General features: G+C 37.5%; 1 protein-coding gene across 1 annotated transcript in view; it reads right to left on the bottom strand.

The window, feature by feature from the left end:
* Dbp21E2 (putative ATP-dependent RNA helicase Dbp21E2) overlaps window positions 1-18,925 on the bottom strand; it is a 58,085-nt gene extending 39,160 nt beyond the window's left edge. Inside the window, exons 1-5 of the mRNA XM_070092711.1 lie at window positions 18,714-18,925; window positions 14,179-14,319; window positions 13,689-13,835; window positions 5,458-5,574; window positions 4,944-5,144 (exon numbers count right to left, since the gene is read on the bottom strand). Coding sequence (XP_069948812.1) covers window positions 4,944-5,144; window positions 5,458-5,574; window positions 13,689-13,835; window positions 14,179-14,319; window positions 18,714-18,791 — 684 coding nt within the window. The 5' untranslated portion in view covers window positions 18,792-18,925. The remainder of the gene's footprint in view (window positions 1-4,943; window positions 5,145-5,457; window positions 5,575-13,688; window positions 13,836-14,178; window positions 14,320-18,713) is intronic.
* Between the last annotated feature and the right edge of the window lie 413 nt (window positions 18,926-19,338).

The following is a 19,338-nucleotide window of genomic DNA, read 5'->3' as shown; positions in this document are numbered from 1 at the left end:
GCTTCCCTATCTTCATCAACATTTAACAATTCCTCAAAATATTCCTTCCATCTTCCCAATACCTCTAACTCTCCATTTAATAACTCTCCTCTCCTATTTTTAACAGACAAATCCATTTGTTCTCTAGGCTTTCTTAACTTGTTAATCTCACTCCAAAACTTTTTCTTATTTTCAACAAAATTTGTTGATAACATCTCACCCACTCTCTCATTTGCTCTCTTTTTACATTGCTTCACCACTCTCTTAACTTCTCTCTTTTTCTCCATATACTCTTCCCTCCTTGCATCACTTCTACTTTGTAAAAATTTCTCATATGCTAACTTTTTCTCCCTTACTACTCTCTTTACATCATCATTCCACCAATCGCTCCTCTTCCCTCCTGCACCCACTTTCCTGTAACCACAAACTTCTGCTGAACACTCTAACACTACATTTTTAAACCTACCCCATACCTCTTCGACCCCATTGCCTATGCTCTCATTAGCCCATCTATCCTCCAATAGCTGTTTATATCTTACCCTAACTGCCTCCTCTTTTAGTTTATAAACCTTTACCTCTCTCTTCCCTGATGCTTCTATTCTCCTTGTATCCCATCTACCTTTTACTCTCAGTGTAGCTACAACTAGAAAGTGATCTGATATATCTGTGGCCCCTCTATAAACATGTACATCCTGAAGTCTACTCAACAGTCTTTTATCTACCAATACATAATCCAACAAACTACTGTCATTTCGCCCTACATCATATCGTGTATACTTATTTATCCTCTTTTTCTTAAAATATGTATTACCTATAACTAAACCCCTTTCTATACAAAGTTCAATCAAAGGGCTCCCATTATCATTTACACCTGGCACCCCAAACTTACCTACCACACCCTCTCTAAAAGTTTCTCCTACTTTAGCATTCAAGTCCCCTACCACAATTACTCTCTCACTTGGTTCAAAGGCTCCTATACATTCACTTAACATCTCCCAAAATCTCTCTCTCTCCTCTGCATTCCTCTCTTCTCCAGGTGCATACACGCTTATTATGACCCACTTCTCGCATCCAACCTTTACTTTAATCCACATAATTCTTGAATTTACGCATTCATATTCTCTTTTCTCCTTCCATAACTGATCATTTAACATTACTGCTACCCCTTCCTTTGCTCTAACTCTCTCAGATACTCCAGATTTAATCCCATTTATTTCCCCCCACTGAAACTCTCCTACCCCCTTCAGCTTTGTTTCGCTTAGGGCCAGGACATCCAACTTCTTTTCATTTGTCCATTAAAAACAGAGTAGGGGAGTTAGTAGATGGGGAGAGGGAGGTATTAGGTAGATGGCGAGAATATTTTGAGGAACTTTTAAATGTTGAGGAAGAAAGGGAGGCGGTAATTTCATGCACTGGCCAGGGAGGTATACCATCTTTTAGGAGTGAAGAAGAGCGTAATGTAAGTGTGGTGGAGGTACGTGAGGCATTACGTAGAATGAAAGGGGGTAAAGCAGCTGGAACTGATGGGATCATGACAGAAATGTTAAAAGCAGGGGGGATATAGTGTTGGAGTGGTTGGTACTTTTGTTTAATAAATGTATGAAAGATGGGAAGGTACCTAGGGATTGGCAGAGAGCATGTATAGTCCCTTTATATAAAGGGAAAGGGGACAAAAGAGATTGTAAAAATTATAGAGGAATAAGTTTACTGAGTATACCAGGAAAAGTATACGGTAGAGTTATAATTGAAAGAATTAGAGGTAAGACAGAATGTAGAATTGCGGATGAGCAAGGAGGCTTCAGAGTGGGTAGGGGATGTGTAGATCAAGTGTTTACATTGAAGCATATATGTGAACAGTATTTAGATAAAGGTAGGGAAGTTTTTATTGCATTTATGGATTTAGAAAAGGCATATGATAGAGTGGATAGAGGAGCAATGTGGCAGATGTTGCAAGTTTATGGAATAGGTGGTAAGTTACTAAATGCTGTAAAGAGCTTTTATGAGGATAGTGAGGCCCAGGTTAGGGTGTGTAGAAGAGAGGGAGAATACTTCCCGGTAAAAGTAGGTCTTAGACAGGGATGTGTAATGTCACCATGGTTGTTTAATATATTTATAGATGGGGTTGTAAAAGAAGTAAATGCTAGGGTGTTCGGGAGAGGGGTGGGATTAAATTATGGGGAATCAAATTCAAAATGGGAATTGACACAGTTACTTTTTGCAGATGATACTGTGCTTATGGGAGATTCTAAAGAAAAATTGCAAAGGTTAGTGGATGAGTTTGAGAATGTGTGTAAAGGTAGAAAGTTGAAAGTGAACATAGAAAAGAGTAAGGTGATGAGGGTATCAAATGATTTAGATAAAGAAAAATTGGATATCAAATTGGGGAGGAGGAGTATGGAAGAAGTGAATGTTTTCAGATACTTGGGAGTTGACGTGTCGGCGGATGGATTTATGAAGGATGAGGTTAATCATAGAATTGATGAGGGAAAAAAGGCGAGTGGTGCGTTGAGGTATATGTGGAGTCAAAAAACGTTATCGATGGAGGCAAAGAAGGGAATGTATGAAAGTATAGTAGTACCAACACTCTTATATGGATGTGAAGCTTGGGTGGTAAATGCAGCAGCGAGGAGACGGTTGGAGGCAGTGGAGATGTCCTGTTTAAGGGCAATGTGTGGTGTAAATATTATGCAGAAAATTCGGAGTGTGGAAATTAGGAGAAGGTGTGGAGTTAATAAAAGCATTAGTCAGAGGGCAGAAGAGGGGTTGTTGAGGTGGTTTGGTCATTTAGAGAGAATGGATCAAAGTAGAATGACATGGAAAGCATATAAATCTATAGGGGAAGGAAAGAGGGGTAGGGGTCGTCCTCGAAAGGGTTGGAAAGAGGGGGTAAAGGAGGTTTTGTGGGCGAGGGGCTTGGACTTCCAGCGGGCGTGCGTGGGCGTGTTAGATAGGAGTGAATGGAGACGAATGATACTTGGGACCTGACGATCTGTTGGAGTGTGAGCAGGGTAATATTTAGTGAAGGGATTCAGGGAAACCGGTTATTTTCATATAGTCGGACTTGAGTCCTGGAAATGGGAAGTACAATGCCTGCACTTTAAAGGAGGGGTTTGGGATATTGGCAGTTTGGAGGGATATGTTGTGTATCTTTATACGTATATGCTTCTAAACTGTTGTATTCTGAGCACCTCTGCAAAAGCAGTGATAATGTGTGAGTGCGGTGAAAGTGTTGAATGATGATGAAAGTATTTTCTTTTTGGGGATTTTCTTTCTTTTTTTTTGGGTCACCCTGCCTCGGTGGGAGACGGCCGACTTGTTGAAAAAAAAAAAAATATATATATTGGCAGTTTGGAGGGATATGTTGTGTATCTTTATATGTGTATGCTTCTAGACTGTTGTATTCTGAGCACCTCTGCAAAAACAGTGATAATGTGCGAGTGTGGTGAAAGTGTTGAATGATGATGAAAGTATTTTCTTTTTGGGGATTTTCTTTCTTTTTTGGGTCACCCTGCCTCGGTGGGAGACGGCCGACTTGTTTAAAAAAAAAAAAAAAAAAAAAAGTATATATATCTATGACCTTGATGAGGGAATTACTAGTGATATGAGCAAATTCGCTGATAACATGAAGATAGGTAAGATAATGGATTCAAATGTAGATGTCACAGAACTTCAGGAGGATTTAGACAAAATTCAATTCTTGGTCAGAAAAGTGGCAGATACAGAACAGTGTAGATAAATGCAAATTTCTGAAGCTCAAGAATGTCCATAACCCTAGCGCTTATGAGCTAAATAATGTAGAAGTTACCCATACAGACTGCGAAAAGGACTTGGTGGTTATGAAAAGCAGCAACCTTAAACCAAGACAGCAATGCTAAAGTGTACATAATGAGGTAAACAGATTACTGGGATTTATATTGAGAAGTGTAAGCAACAGAAGTCCAACAGTTATACTACAGCTTTATGCATCATTAGTAAGGCCTCGTCTAAATTATGCAACTCAGTTCTGGTCTCCATATTATAGAATGGATATAAATTCATTAGAAAACATTTTGCGAAGAATGACAATATTAATACATAGCATTAGAAATCTTCCGTATGAAGAAAGATTGAAGCCTCTTTAATTACATTCACTTGAAAGACGAAAAATGAGGGGAGACATGACTGAAGTGTGCAAGCGGAAGATGGGTATCAATAGAGGGGATATAAATAGTCTAGAGGATATCCCTCAAAGATAGAACCCACAATAATGGATTCAAATTAGGTAAGTTTAGATTTAGAAAGGATATAGGAAAGCACTGGTTTGGAAATAGGGTAGTTGATGAGTGGAACAGTCTGCCTAGTAGGGTGATTGAAGCTAAAACCTTGGGTAGCTTCAAGTTTAGGTTGGATAAAAACATGAGTGAGAGGAGTTGGATTCGAGTCTGACTTGCACATGAGTAAATAATTTATCAAAGCTTATTGCTTGGGTAGCGTTGAAAATGGGTCAGGCAAATATTGTTAGTAGGTTGGATTTATCAGTATGGGCCAACATGCCTACTGCAGTGTTCCTCCTTTCTTATGTCCTTAAATACAAAAATCATAAAACTATACTTCAAATGTGCAAACAAAAGACTATTTTAACATCAAAATACACAGGTATGCAAACAAATTAAGATCAGATGAAGACAGTGCGGCTTATGTTGTTGGACAATTTTTGGTTAATTTTGTTTGTCCAAGGTGAATGGCATCCTATTTTCTCGCAAAAATTTTTGCACTTACCATGACTTCTTTGCCACTTCCAAGACGTTGAATAAGCTTCTGACTATAACCTTACACAAATAACCCACACATAGGAGAGGAGCTTACAACGACATAAGCTTCTCTCTCCCATGTGTGGGATATTTGTGTATTGTTCCAGTCACAGTATTGTCTTTTTGCTCTTTCTATAACCTTACACAGAGGCAAACTTAGAAGTAACTACCTACATGAATCTGTTCAGCCAGTTCTCGGCCTGGCACAATGACAAGACCAAGGGGCGAGTTCATTGGCAAGTTGGTTCCAAAGATTTTCATGCGTTGTCGTATTTGCTGTAGCATTGGAGTGATGAATGCCAGCGTCTTCCCATTTCCAGTTTCTGCAGCAATTAGTGCATTCTTGCCTTCCAACAAATGTGGAATTGCTAAAGACTGAAATGATAAAATACTGATAAATCCACTTAATTACCTGAGAATGAAAATCATGTCAGTATGAATATTTACCATACTCTGGTATTTTGAGCTGATAATGGTAAATCCCCAATTGCAGCACTGAAGCAGGGTATTATTTCTAGTCTTATGTAATTACCTAGCTGAGTTAACAGGTGTTGAGCTTCAACGTTTGGTTCTTCCTATTAACTTTGTTAGCTGATGTCATCTACTTCTGTCATAAATACTTTTGAAACTATGTTTATTATTTTATGACTCATCATTTACATTACAACCGAACAGTAGTAATTATTACCTGTATATTTGTAGGTTTCTCAAATCCTAATTTATTTAGCTGAGACTGCATTTCCTTGTCAAGACCAAGGGACACAAAATCTTCATGACTATCTTCTAATTCTTGAAATGCAGGATTCTGAAATAACATTTCATGTTTAGTTAATGGAGATAATTTAGCTAAATTTTAAACCACAGTATTTCCAAGTTCATCTTCTTTCAACAAACTGGCCATATCCCACCGAGGCAAGGAGGCCCAGAAGAAAAAAAACGAAAGTTTCTCCTTTTAAATTTAGTACAGGTTGGCCATCAGTAATCCGGCAATCTGTAATCCGGTTCCATCAGTAATCCGGCACTAATTTCGGCTAGCATAACTTCAAATTTCCGGGGTCACCACACAAACCTGCCACTACTGTTTGGTGGCGCTACTTGCTGCATAAGTCATTCCAATTTCTTTTTTTCCATTTATTGTTATAACCTGCTCACTTTTAGTCCTAGCCATGGTTCCAACAAATAAAAGACCTGCTTCTCATTGTGTAAAGAACATACACCATACATAGTCCATAAAAGATAAGGTGGCTTTGAAGTCACTGTCGGTTGCTATGAGCTCAGCTCAGTCAGATAAGGTGTGACCAGTAAATTTGGGCCTACATATGAGAGAATAGGTCTGTGTGGTAAGTGTGCACTAAATAAAAAAAAATCCTGCAGCATGCAGTGCATAATGAGAAAAAAGCTGCAACAGTGTTTATGGTGAAGACCTGACTTTGCGGTGTATTTTCATATGGTTTGTATGGTTGTATTCTCTCTTTTTTTTTTTTTTGTCTCATTTAATAGAATGGAAGATATATTACAGAAATAGATATAATTTTGTTTGGCTTCACACCTGAAAGTACCTTAAAATTGAGCTCAAAGTAGCAGAAATGTTTGATTTTTGCTGATGTTCAAGAGCAAACAAATGACGTTACTGTCCAATACGTGTTCAACTGGCTGGTCTAATACATAGTCACGAATGGGTTGACATTATTTATACAAATATTACAATAATGCAGTAGTCTGCATAACAATATATCTACTATTTTTTGTGTGAATAAAAATTCAAAATGGAAAGCAAGCATAATATAACAGGGGCCTAGGGACGTGATTAATGAAAGAGAATGTTATTTTAGTGCTAGGAATGTCTGTATTGTTTATTCTGGACCCTATTTTGAAATTGGCATCTTTTGAAATTTGTGTGAAACTGGTGAAATTACCGATTTCTGACCAGTTTATTGGGTAGTTGAAATAGGTGAATGGATAGTTTCTTGTACTCAATCGACAGAATAGAAGGAATACTAGCAAAATAGCCATGGGTTTGGTAGACTGGAATAATGGCATGGGACAAAAATGGGGCATAAGGTGGGTGAAATCGCTGATGCATAAATATCGCCATTGGGTTAAGTGTGTTTTAACCTAACCACTCTGTAATCCAGCAAAATCACTAATCTGGCACCCTACAGGTCCCGATAAGGGAAAATAAACAGGAACAAAAACTATTAGGAAAACAGAAGAAAACCCAGAGAGGAGTGTGTATATATATGCTTGTCTATGCATGTGCAGTGTGATCTAAGTGTAAGGAGAAGTAGAAAGATTTACCTGAAATCTTGCATGTTTCTTCTTTCAACAAACCGGCCATATCCCACCGAGGCAGGGTGGCCCAAAAAGAAAAACAAGTTTCTCTTTTTAACTTTAGTAATGATACAGGAAAAGGGGTTACTAGCCCCTTGCTCCCGGCATTTTAGTCACCTCTTAAGACACGCATGGCTTACAGAGGAAGAATTCTGTTCCACTTCCCCATGGAAATAAGAAGAAATAAACAAGACCAGGAACTAGTAAAAAAATAAAAGAAAACCCAGAGGGATGTGTATATATATATGCTTGTACATGCATGTGTAGCGTGACCTAAGTGTAAGTAGAAGTAGCAATACGTACCTGAAATCTTGCATTTTTTTTTTTTCAACAAGTCAGCCATCTCCCACCAAGGCAGGGAGACCCAAAGAGAAAGAAAATCCCCAAAAAGAAAAAACTTTCATCATCATTCAACACATTCACCTCGCTCACACATAATCACTGTTTTTGCAGAGGTGCCCAGAATACAACAGTTTAGAAGTATATATGTATAAAAACACAACATATCTCTCCAAACTGCCAGTATCCCAAACCCCTCCTTTAGAGTGCAGGCATTGTACTGTACTTCCCATTTCCAGGACTCAAGTCCGGTTATATAAAATAACCGGTTTCCCTGAATCCCTTCACTAAATATTACCCTGCTCACACTCCAACAGATCGTTTATGTTTATGAGACAAAAAAGACACCAACAATCCTACCATCATGTAAAACAATTACAGGCTTCTGTTTCACACTTACTTGGCAGGATGGTAGTACCTCCCTGGGCCGTTGCTATCTGCCAACCTACTACCTAGGTATTTCCAAGCTATTCTGGTAATAATCAACTGCCATCCTTTAACCCTTAAACTGTCCAATCGTAGATCTACGTTTTTTCAACATTTGAAAGTATGTAAAAAAAGTAGATTTTTTTTTTTTTGCATTTGAAAACGTGTTAAAAACTTTGATCTATTTTTTTTTGTTATATTTGAAAATATGTAAAAAAACGTAGATCTACTTTTGGAGCACTACGCATGTGAACATAGATCTCTTTGAACAGTTTAAGGGTTAATGAATGAATACTAATACAGTGGAACCTCAAATATCGAATTTTCTTCATTCCAGACAGCTGTTCGAGTTCCGTTACCTAACGAATTTATTCCCATCAGGAATAATGTAAATTAGATTAGTTTATTTCAGACCCTCAAAAATACACTTATGAAAGCATTTACAAAATTTTTTTTTTTATATTTATTATCACACTGGCCGATTCCCACCAAGGCAGGGTGGCCCGAAAAAGAAAAACTTCCACCATCATTCACTCCATCACTGTCTTGCCAGAAGGGTGCTTTACACTACAGTTTTTAAACTGCAACATTAACACCCCTCCTTCAGAGTGCAGGAACTGTACTTCCCATCTCCAGGACTCAAGTCCGGCCTGCCGGTTTTCCTGAATCCCTTCATAAATGTTACTTTGCTCACACTCCAACAGCACGTCAAGTATTAAAAACCATTTGTCTCCATTCACTCCTATCAAACACGCTCACGCATGCCTGCTGGAAGTCCAAGCCCCTCGCACACAAAACCTCCTTTACCCCCTCCCTCCAACCTTTACAAAAATACACTTACATAATTGGTTGAGTTGGGAGCAGTTCGATATTTGAGGTTCCACTGTACATCTAATAAATGCTCCTTTAATACTTTCTTCAGCATTTTAACTTATGGATATGAAGAATAAAAGATATAGTACCATGGCCCAAACAATTCCTAACCAATCGACAATTGGAGTAAACTTTAGACAATGCTTTTGTCTATCCTACACCGTTATTAAGTTTCTCATGACATGATACTGGTCCAGAACTCACCTTAATGCCATCTAAAGTGTTTTTTTCCAAACTGTGGGTTAGTTGTAAATTCATAGACATACCAGAAGGAATGATAGACTGAAGTAGAAAAAATATTAGGCAACAGTCCAGTACACTAAATAAAAGAGAAGAATGTAATGGATTCCAAAAATTAAGAAGCTGCTATATTCAGACCACCATTTTCTTACTGTATACTTGATTTATTATTATTATTATGGGGTGCTACATTCATAGGGGTTATACAGCACCTAGGAAAATGAGTTAATTAGGCTCAATCCATAGAAAGGGAGGATACATATAGATTCAATTCCTTAGATCAAGAGCCCCTCACTGAGGGGCTGCAGAACTGAAGAAATATAAAATAAAGAGGAACCAATTTAAATACAGAAAAAGCCATTTAGAGATATAGATACACAAATTAATTATATTATATTATAATGAAGGTTTTTCTTCATCCAGATGTTATTTAACCCTTGCATTGTCTCATCTGTTACTGACACCATGTAGATCTATATTTTAGGCACAGCACTCTCAAATATGCTGTGAGCAATAAATTTTAGTCTGGACATGAGAGTATGGGTCTGTACAGTGAGTGTGCACAGTATTAAAAAAATCCTGCCCCACCCAGTGAATGATGGGAAAAGCAAATCTCTTATCTTGTGTTTGGTTTAAAAGAATGACTTTGAGGTGTTTTTCTGGAACATTTTTTTTAGGTTTCACAGAAGACATACTAATGAAAGAGAGATTGATTTTGGTCAGTTTCTGGACTGGAAGTCTCTTGAAAAAGGGTCCAGAGAAGCAGAAATATTTGATTTTTGCAGATTTTCCTGAGAAAAGGTAGGCCCTTCCCAAGTCTATTTTATGGGCTTATACTAGGTCTTCTTCAATTATTAGGATGGCCTAAACCATGACAAATCATTCTTGGTTATATTTTATCTAAGAAATATGGTGAAATTTCAATTTTTTGTGATAACAATGGATTTAAAATGGTGGGCAAGTGTTATATAGGTGAGGCCTGGTGACATGATTTATGAACAGAGGATACACTGTTTAGTGACTGGAATGCCTAGTGTTTATTTAAAAATTTGTTGAATTTTGCATAAAACTGGCCTAATTATCAACTTCTTTGCACTTTATAGGGTTGTTCTAATGGTTGAGTAGGCAATTTTTTGCACTTGATAAAATGGAGGTTATACTAGCAAAAGATCTAGGAATCTGGTTGAACTGAGTAATAGAAATGGTTTAAACTCAAAGTGGGCAAAATTGCCAATGCATAAATTACATCCAAAACTGACAAACTTTTTGCCTGCATAATTCTGTATTTTTTCTATAAAATTTTATATTTTTGGTTTCATTACCTTCAGAAAAAGATTCTCACAGAACATACATCTATCTGAATTTATTTTTATATGAATAAATATGAGGCGACTAAAATGACGGGAGCAATGGACTAGTAACCCCTTCTCCTGTAGACATTTACTAAAAAAGAGAAGAAGAAAATCTTTATAAAACTGGGATGCTTGAATGTGCGTGGATGTAGTGCGGATGACAAGAAACAGATGATTGCTGATGTTATGAATGAAAAGAAGTTGGATGTCCTGGCCCTAAGCGAAACAAATCTGAAGGGGGTAGGGGAGTTTCGGTGGGGGGAAATAAATGGGATTAAATCTGGAGTATCTGAGAGAGTTAGAGCAAAGGAAGGGGTAGCAGTAATGTTGAATGATCAGTTATGGAAGGAGAAAAGAGAATATGAATGTGTAAATGCAAGAATTATGTGGATTAAAGTAAAGGTGGATGCGAAAAGTGGGTCATAATAAGCGTGTATGCACCTGGAGAAGAGAGGAATGTAGAGGAGAGAGAGAGATTTTGGGAGATGTTAAGTGAATGTATAGGAGCCTTTGAACCAAGTGAGAGAGTAATTGTGGTAGGGGATCTGAATGCTAAAGTAGGAGAAACTTTTAGAGAGGGTGTGGTAGGTAAGTTTCAGGTGCCAGGTGTAAATGATAATGGGAGCCCTTTGATTGAACTTTGTATAGAAAGGGGTTTAGTTATAGGTAATACATATTTTAAGTAAAAGAGGATAAATAAGTATACAAGATATGATGTAGGGCAAAATGACAGTAGTTTGTTGGATTATGTATTAGTAGATAAAAGACTGTTGAGTAGACTTCAGGATGTACATGTTTATAGAGGGGCCACAGATATGTCAGATCACTTTCTAGTTGTAGCTACACTGAGAGTAAAAGGTAGATGGGATACAAGGAGAATAGAAGCATCAGGGAAGAGAGAGGTGAAGGTTTATAAACTAAAAGAGGAGGCAGTTAGGGTAAGATATAAACAGCTATTGGAGGATACATGGGCAAATGAGAGCATAGGCAATGGGGTCGAAGAGGTATGGGGTAGGTTTAAAAATGTAGTGTTAGAGTGTTCAGCAGAAGTTTGTGGTTACAGGAAAGTGGGTGCGGGAGGGAAGAGGAGCGATTGGTGGAATGATGATGTAAAGAGAGTAGTAAGGGAGAAAAAGTTAGCATATGAGAAGTTTTTACAAAGTAGAAGTGATGCAAGGAGGGAAGAGTATATGGAGAAAAAGAGAGAGGTTAAGAGAGTGGTGAAGCAATGTAAAAAGAGAGCAAATGAGAGAGTGGGTGAGATGTTATCAACAAATTTTGTTGAAAATAAGAAAAAGTTTTGGAGTGAGATTAACAAGTTAAGGAAGCCTAGAGAACAAATGGATTTGTCAGTTAAAAATAGGAGAGGAGAGTTATTAAATGGAGAGTTAGAGGTATTGGGAAGATGGAGGGAATATTTTGAGGAATTGTTAAATGTTGATGAAGATAGGGAAGCTGTGATTTCGTGTATAGGGCAAGGAGGAATAACATCTTGTAGGAGTGAGGAAGAGCCAGTTGTGAGTGTGGGGGAAGTTCGTGAGGCAGTAGGTAGAACGAAAGGGGGTAAGGCAGCTGGGATTGATGGGATAAAGATAGAAATGTTAAAAGCAGGTGGGGATATAGTTTTGGAGTGGTTGGTGCAATTATTTAATAAATGTATGGAAGAGGGTAAGGTACCTAGGGATTGGCAGAGAGCGTGCATAGTTCCTTTGTATAAAGGCAAAGGGGACAAAAGAGAGTGCAAAAATTATAGGGGGATAAGTCTGTTGAGTATACCTGGTAAAGTGTATGGTAGAGTTATTATTGAGAGAATTAAGAGTAAGACGGAGAATAGGATAGCAGATGAACAAGGAGGCTTTAGGAAAGGTAGGGGGTGTGTGGATCAGGTGTTTACAGTGAAACATATAAGTGAACAGTATTTAGATAAGGCTAAAGAGTCTTTGTGGCATTTATGGATTTGGAAAAGGCGTATGACAGGGTGGATAGGGGGACAATGTGGCAGATGTTGCAGGTGTATGGTGTAGGAGGTAAGTTACTGAAAGCAGTGAAGAGTTTTTACGAGGATATTGAGGCTCAAGTTAGAGTATGTAGGAAAGAGGGAAATTATTTCCCAGTAAAAGTAGGCCTTAGACAAGGATGTGTGATGTCACCATGGTTGTTTAATATATTTATAGATGGGGTTGTAAGAGAAGTATATGCGAGGGTCTTGGCAAGAGGCGTGGAGTTAAAAGATAAAGAATCACACAAAGTGGGAGTTGTCACAGTTGCTCTTTGCTGATGACACTGTGCTCTTGGGAGATTCTGAAGAGAAGTTGCAGAGATTGGTGGATGAATTTGGTAGGGTGTGCAAAAGAAGAAAATTAAAAGTGAATAAAGGAAAGAGTAAGGTTATGAGGATAACAAGAAGATTAGGTGATGAAAGATTGGATATCAAATTGGAGGGAGAGAGTATGGAGGAGGTGAATGTATTCAGATATTTGGGAGTGGACGTGTCAGCGGATGGGTCTATGAAAGATGAGGTGAATCATAGAATTGATGAGGGGAAAAGGGTGAGTGGTGCACTTAGGAGTCTGTGGAGACAAAGAACTTTGTCCTTGGAGGCAAAGAGGGGAATGTATGAGAGTAATGTTTTACCAACGCTCTTATATGGGTGTGTGGCATGGGTGATGAATGTTGCAGCGAGAAGAAGGCTGGAGGCAGTGGAGATGTCATGTCTGAGGGCAATGTGTGGTGTGAATATAATGCAGAGAATTCGTAGTTTGGAAGTTAGGAGGAGGTGCGGGATTACCAAAACTGTTGTCCAGAGGGCTGAAGAAGGGTTGTTGAGGTGGTTCGGACATGTAGAGAGAATGGAGCGAAACAGAGTGACTTCAAGAGTGTATCAGTCTGTAGTGGAAGGAAGGCGGGGTAGGGGTCGGCCTAGGAAAGGTTGGAGGGAGGGGATAAAGGAGGTTTTGTGTGCGAGGGGCTTGGACTTCCAGCAGGCATGCATGAGCGCGTTTGATAGGAGTGAATGGAGACAAATGGTTTTTTAATACTTGACGTGCTGTTGGAGTGTGAGCAAAGTAACATTTATGAAGGGGTTCAGGGAAACCGGCAGGCCGGACTTGAGTCCTGGAGATGGGAAGTACAGTGCCTGCACTCTGAAGGAGGGATGTTAATGTTGCAGTTTAAAAACTGTAGTGTAAAGCACCCTTCTGGCAAGACAGTGATGGAGTGAATGATGGCGAAAGTTTTTCTTTTTCAGGCCACCCTGCCTTGGTGGGAATCGGCCAGTGTGATAATAAAATAAAAATGAATAAATATGTATCAAATCAAGAGAGAATCATTTGATAGAATGACTTGATACAACACATACCCCATTACTGGTATTGATAGTGAAGTAATCTCCCGATGATTTTCTGTGACCCCAGCCCTTTGATGCAAGAGGAACCACAGCAAACTTGTCGTAAGTTTGTCCCAGATAATGGTCATATTCTTTTCTTTTGCAAGAAATTATTGGTGTCTGAAAATGGAAGAAAAATAACTGTGTATAAAGTTATTCACATAAAAAAAAAGATGAAGGATGGAGCTAAACTGTAATATGTACAGTATATACTACTTATTACTGCATTTTGAAGTTTAATATTCAGAATAATTTACTTATTGCATTACTTGTATGGTATAAAAATATACCCTGTACCCAAAGAATATTGAATGCACTGAAGCCTTACTTGGAATTTTATCACTAAAAATGGCAAATAACATCTATACAAAGACAAAACATATTAATTTCCTAATAACTATGGCCATTTATTTCTAACAAAATAATGTACAGTATAATGGAAAAACAATTAGCAGAAACATACAGACTGGTCACCTCTCCGAGATTTATCCACGATGAGCTCCCTTTCTTTTCTCTTAACTTTGATCTTTTCTCTTTTCAACTTCTCTGATAATGCTACTGGAACACGAATCACAGGAAACTGATCCAGGGATGAAACCCATCTCTGTAAAGTCAGTGTGGTGAAAAATCATGGTAAAAATACATACATATTAACAGTCACAATGGAAAATATACAACATAGAGAGATTAACTCTTTATGACTTGTGAAATAGTGATGGAAACTGATTAAATTACACACACATTCTTAAGCAAATAATATTATTATATATGTGCTCAACATTATTTTTTTTTTATTAACACATTGGCCTTCTCCCACCAAGGCAGGGTGGCCTGAAAAAGAAAAACTTTCATCATTCACTCCATCACTGTCTTGCCAGAGGCATTCTTACACTACAGTAAAAAAAACTACAACATTAACACCCCTCCTTCAGAGTGCAGAGTGCAGTCTATTTTACCCAAGGATATTCCTTTATCCAAGTAGGACATATATCTTTATCTGATTAGGATATAGTACATACTGTACCTATGAGAGTAGGATATACTTACTGCACTGCATCTTTAGATTAGTCAAATATATTTTTACCCGAGTAGGAGATATCTCTACTCCAAGCAGGACATTCTTTTACCCTTGTAAGATGTAACTTGACTGAGTAGGATGTAACTTTACCTGAGTAAGATATAACTTCACCCAAGAATAACACACACATACGTATGTGCAATCAAGACACTTATTGATTGTGAGTATGTGTCTTAGTCCCAAAGAGTGTTGGTACTAATATACTAGTAGTATTTGTACAACTCTATCCTAGTAGGACATATCGTCACCTAAGAAAAATACATTTTTATCTGAGTAGGCTTAGCCAACATGGGAGATATCTTTACCTCATGAAAATGAAAATGTTTATTTCCTTGTACAGCTTACAATGAGTGGTTTACACATTATAAAATATTGATTACAAAGAAGGCCACTAGCATGCCTAGGCATTTCGGGCAGACTAATGCTAATTTTTACTCTATATTGATATAGGTTGTGGAGCAGTACATTTTAACATACCTATATCAATATAGAGTAAGAATTAGCATTAGTCTGCCCGAAATGCCTAGGCATGCTAGTGGCCTTCTTTGTAATCAATATTTTATAATGTGTAAACCACTCATTGTAAGCTGTACAAGGAAATAAACATTTTCATTTTCATGAGGTAAAGATATCTCCCATGTTGGCTAAGCCTACTCAGATAAAAATGTATTTTTCTTAGGTGACGATATGTCCTACTAGGATAGAGTTGTACAAATACTACTAGTATATTAGTACCAACACTCTTTGGGACTAAGACACATACTCACAATCAATAAGTGTCTTGATTGCACATACGTATGTGTGTGTTATTCTTGGGTGAAGTTATATCTTACTCAGGTAAAGTTACATCCTACTCAGTCAAGTTACATCTTACAAGGGTAAAAGAATGTCCTGCTTGGAGTAGAGATATCTAATAATGAGTGGTTTACACATTATAAAATATTGATTACAAAGAAGGCCACTAGCATGCCTAGGCATTTCGGGCAGACTAATGCTAATTCTTACTCTATATTGATATAGGTTGTGGAGCAGTACATTTTAACATACATTATTAGATACATACATAATTAGATACATACCTAATTAGATTTATAATAGTGAGGTAGTACAAAACATATAATAATATTACAAACGGTAAATTTAGTAATGGGACTGGATTTGTCTTGGCATGATACACAGTTTCTATTAAAGCTTATATACTGAAAGAGTATCTTAGGCAAACTTAGGACTAACTTAAGAATTAATAGGCAATAGTTATATTAGGAATTTTATGTTTACAGTCATTTGGGCAAGTGTATGTGTAAATTAGGGGGAATTACAGATAACGAGAGTAAGACTACTGTATATTGTTTTGGATTTGTTCATGATACAAAAAAAGAGAATTAGGTGGTTTTTCATTTGGCTAGCTGATGATTGGGTGTGTTAGGGAGATAAGATGTTTCTTAATGGTAGTTTTGAAAATGGTGGTTGAGGCTGCAGTTATAGAGTTTTCAGACAGGGAGTTCCAGATATTTGGCCCTTTTATGTACATCAAATTTTTGTAGAGGTTTAGCTGGACACGAGGAATGTCACAGAGATTTTCATGTCTGGTATTGTGTCTATGGGCCCTGTTGCAACTATCAAGAAAGTGTTTTAGTTCAGGGTTAATATTAGAATTTATGGTTCTGTAAATGTAGGTTGCACAGGAGTAGGTGTGAATGTTCTGTACAGTGAGTAGGTTTAGGTCTTAGAAGAGTGGGGAAGGGGGGGTGTTGTCTTGCATTGAATTCATGGTTCAGTGGTAGTGCCTTCAACTCACATCTGAAGGGCCTGGGTTTGATCCTGGGGCTAATGGAAATGTTGGGCACATTACCCTACACTTGTTACCTAGTAAGTTTATTTAGGTACATGTACACATAAATACAGTTACATAAATTATCATACATAGCAGCATATGTGTAGATTACCTAGGATAACTAAAAAAAATCAAAGTGACTTATTTCCACTGGTGTCCTTGTCCATTTCCATTATTATTATAATCATGGGGAGCACTAAACCTGTAGGGATTATACAGCACCTGGGGGTAATATGGAAAGTACTCTGGCTCAATTCAGGAAACAAGAGCACAGATCCAATTCCTTAGATCAAGAGCTCCTCCCTTGAGGGAGGTCCATTTCCATTGGGGTCCTATGTTCCCTAGTATTGAATATGTACCTAAACTTTACCCGACTGTCATAAATCACTTCATCTGACCTTCATGGGTTATCTTTGGTAACTTACACATATGTTACTAGGTATGATAACTGTACCTGTATCTAAATACTTAATTAATCCTGGCAGGAAGAAGATTAAACCGGAGACAATGGATATAAATCATACTGAATGACTTTCTTGGGCTATGCTAGGCTCCTAACTCTCAGGATTAATAATTTAAGTCTTCTATATGAATTTACCCGAGTGGGATAAAGCTTACCCAGGTGCAATATACCTTTACCCTGTTAATTTATATAGGTATAGTAGTATAAGCCACTTTATAATAATAATAATAATAATAATAATAATAATAATAATACTGTAATAATAATAATAATGTTTATTTTGACATGATACATAATTGTACTTAAGGATACAATAGTTGGGTTTACATGCCAAAAGCCCCTTTATATGCAGAGCATTTCAGGCAAACTTAAAATTAACTTATGACTAAGAAGGCAATAACAGATTATTATTTGGTTGTTGTATGTCTAAGCACAGTACTTACAGTTTTAAATTTAGTTTATAAAACTTACATAATTACAGGTAGTGGTACTGTTTGGGTTAATTTATAATATGGTTATATCTCTATGGAACAGTCTAAAAACAATTTACAGAAAGAAACAATAACATTATGGATATGGACATTATTACAAATAATGGTACAAGTGGAGTTAATTTACATTATGGGTGTATTACAAAGGGACAATTTAAAAAAAAATACAGTATGAGATTATTACGATTTTTTATAATTTAGAACAATTAAATGGAATTAATAATTTTTACATTTTAGTAATATTTAATGCAAGAATTTAAGCATCTAAGTTAGAAGTAACAAGTTTATGGTTGAGTAATCATGAGCACGGTATATAGTAGTGGAGGTGAATTCAGTTGAAGCTGAGTTGACTTATATTAATTTTTATTTTTTTATATAGTCTTTGAGTAACTGGTAGGTATTGAGTATGGTTGGTTTGGTCGATTTTGGGCGAGTAGGTGATTTCTAAGTTAAGCCTTAAATTGATTTGCAGGTAGGGGCCCTTTAGTGTTTTATGGCAATGAGTTCCAGATTTTAGGTACCTTTATGTACACTACATTTTTGCATAGGGAGAGATGGACACGAGGGATATCGAAGAGTGATTTGTGTCTTACATTATGGTTGTGTGTTCTGTTATAGTTGTCAAGAAGGATTCTGAGAGGAGGGTTTATATTTGAGTGCAGTGTTCTATGTATGTACTAGGCACAATAATAAGTGTGGATGTCTTGAATGTTCAGTAAGATAAGACTCTTGAATAGTGTTGGAGTATGCTGACTAGTGCTGGGGTTAGAAATCAATTGGAGTACAGTTTTTTGTTGGGTTATTAAAGGTTTGAGGTGATTTGCTGTGGTTGAGCCCCATGCACAGATTCTATAGTTGAGGTAACTGTAAATGATTGAGTGGTACAGAGAGGGGAGCTGGTTCAGGTACATAGTAACATATCTTTGAAAGGATGCTTACTGTTTTCGAGACTTTCTTGGAAATTTGCTGTATGTGTGACTCTTTTTTGTTTATGTTATCCTAGATTATTTACACCTATGTTACTATACATGATAGTCATAATAACCTAAATTTGTGTAAGTGTACTTTTGCCTAACTACACCTGAACTAACATAGTAAAGCAGACATGTTAACCTGAGACTGATAACTTTACCTGAGCACGATATGAATTTTGAAGTAATTTTGTAGTGTGGAGAACAAAGCGGTAAGCTTCAGTTACACGAATTAACATTATTATTCAGAAAACAGATGATTAAGCGTTTATGAGGGTTCTTTTTTTGTCTTTCTTTGTTGGGTTTATGAGGGCCACTGACAGCATCAGCCGCACCCAGCCTGACTTCTCGATGGTATCAGGAAAATCTGTTGCTCAAGACTGAGCGATGAGAGAAAAGGAGCAAAAGTTCCTTTGTAAATAGAGATAGAAGCGAAGTTTCCGATTAGATCCGGTGGACCTCCTTGTAAAGCTCCAGCAGTGCGGGACGCCAACACCCACACCTAAGTACAGTAACCGGCTTCCCAAAAAAGACCGTTAAAGAATTATCCGTAGAGCGGAAAAAATGGAGCTGCCTAAAGAAAGCCGATGATCATGTGCCCTTCCGGTAGTGCCCAGCCGGCAAAATAAAGAGGACAAGCGTCCCAGAAAGAACGGGGAAAATGTGTAGCTGATAGTCAGGCGAGAGACGTCCACACCCGACAAAGGCTGGCGCAGAAGTTCGTTAAGGTTGTTGGTCCAACACCACTGTCTTCTCCTTGTTGGGGGTTTTAAGAGCCACTGACAG

The sequence above is a fragment of the Cherax quadricarinatus genome, chromosome 40 (genome assembly GCF_038502225.1).
Source record: "Cherax quadricarinatus isolate ZL_2023a chromosome 40, ASM3850222v1, whole genome shotgun sequence".
Lineage (NCBI taxonomy): Eukaryota > Metazoa > Arthropoda > Malacostraca > Decapoda > Parastacidae > Cherax > Cherax quadricarinatus.
The sequence above is the reverse complement of the archived record's forward strand: the minus strand, read 5'-3'. Positions and strand labels throughout refer to the sequence as shown.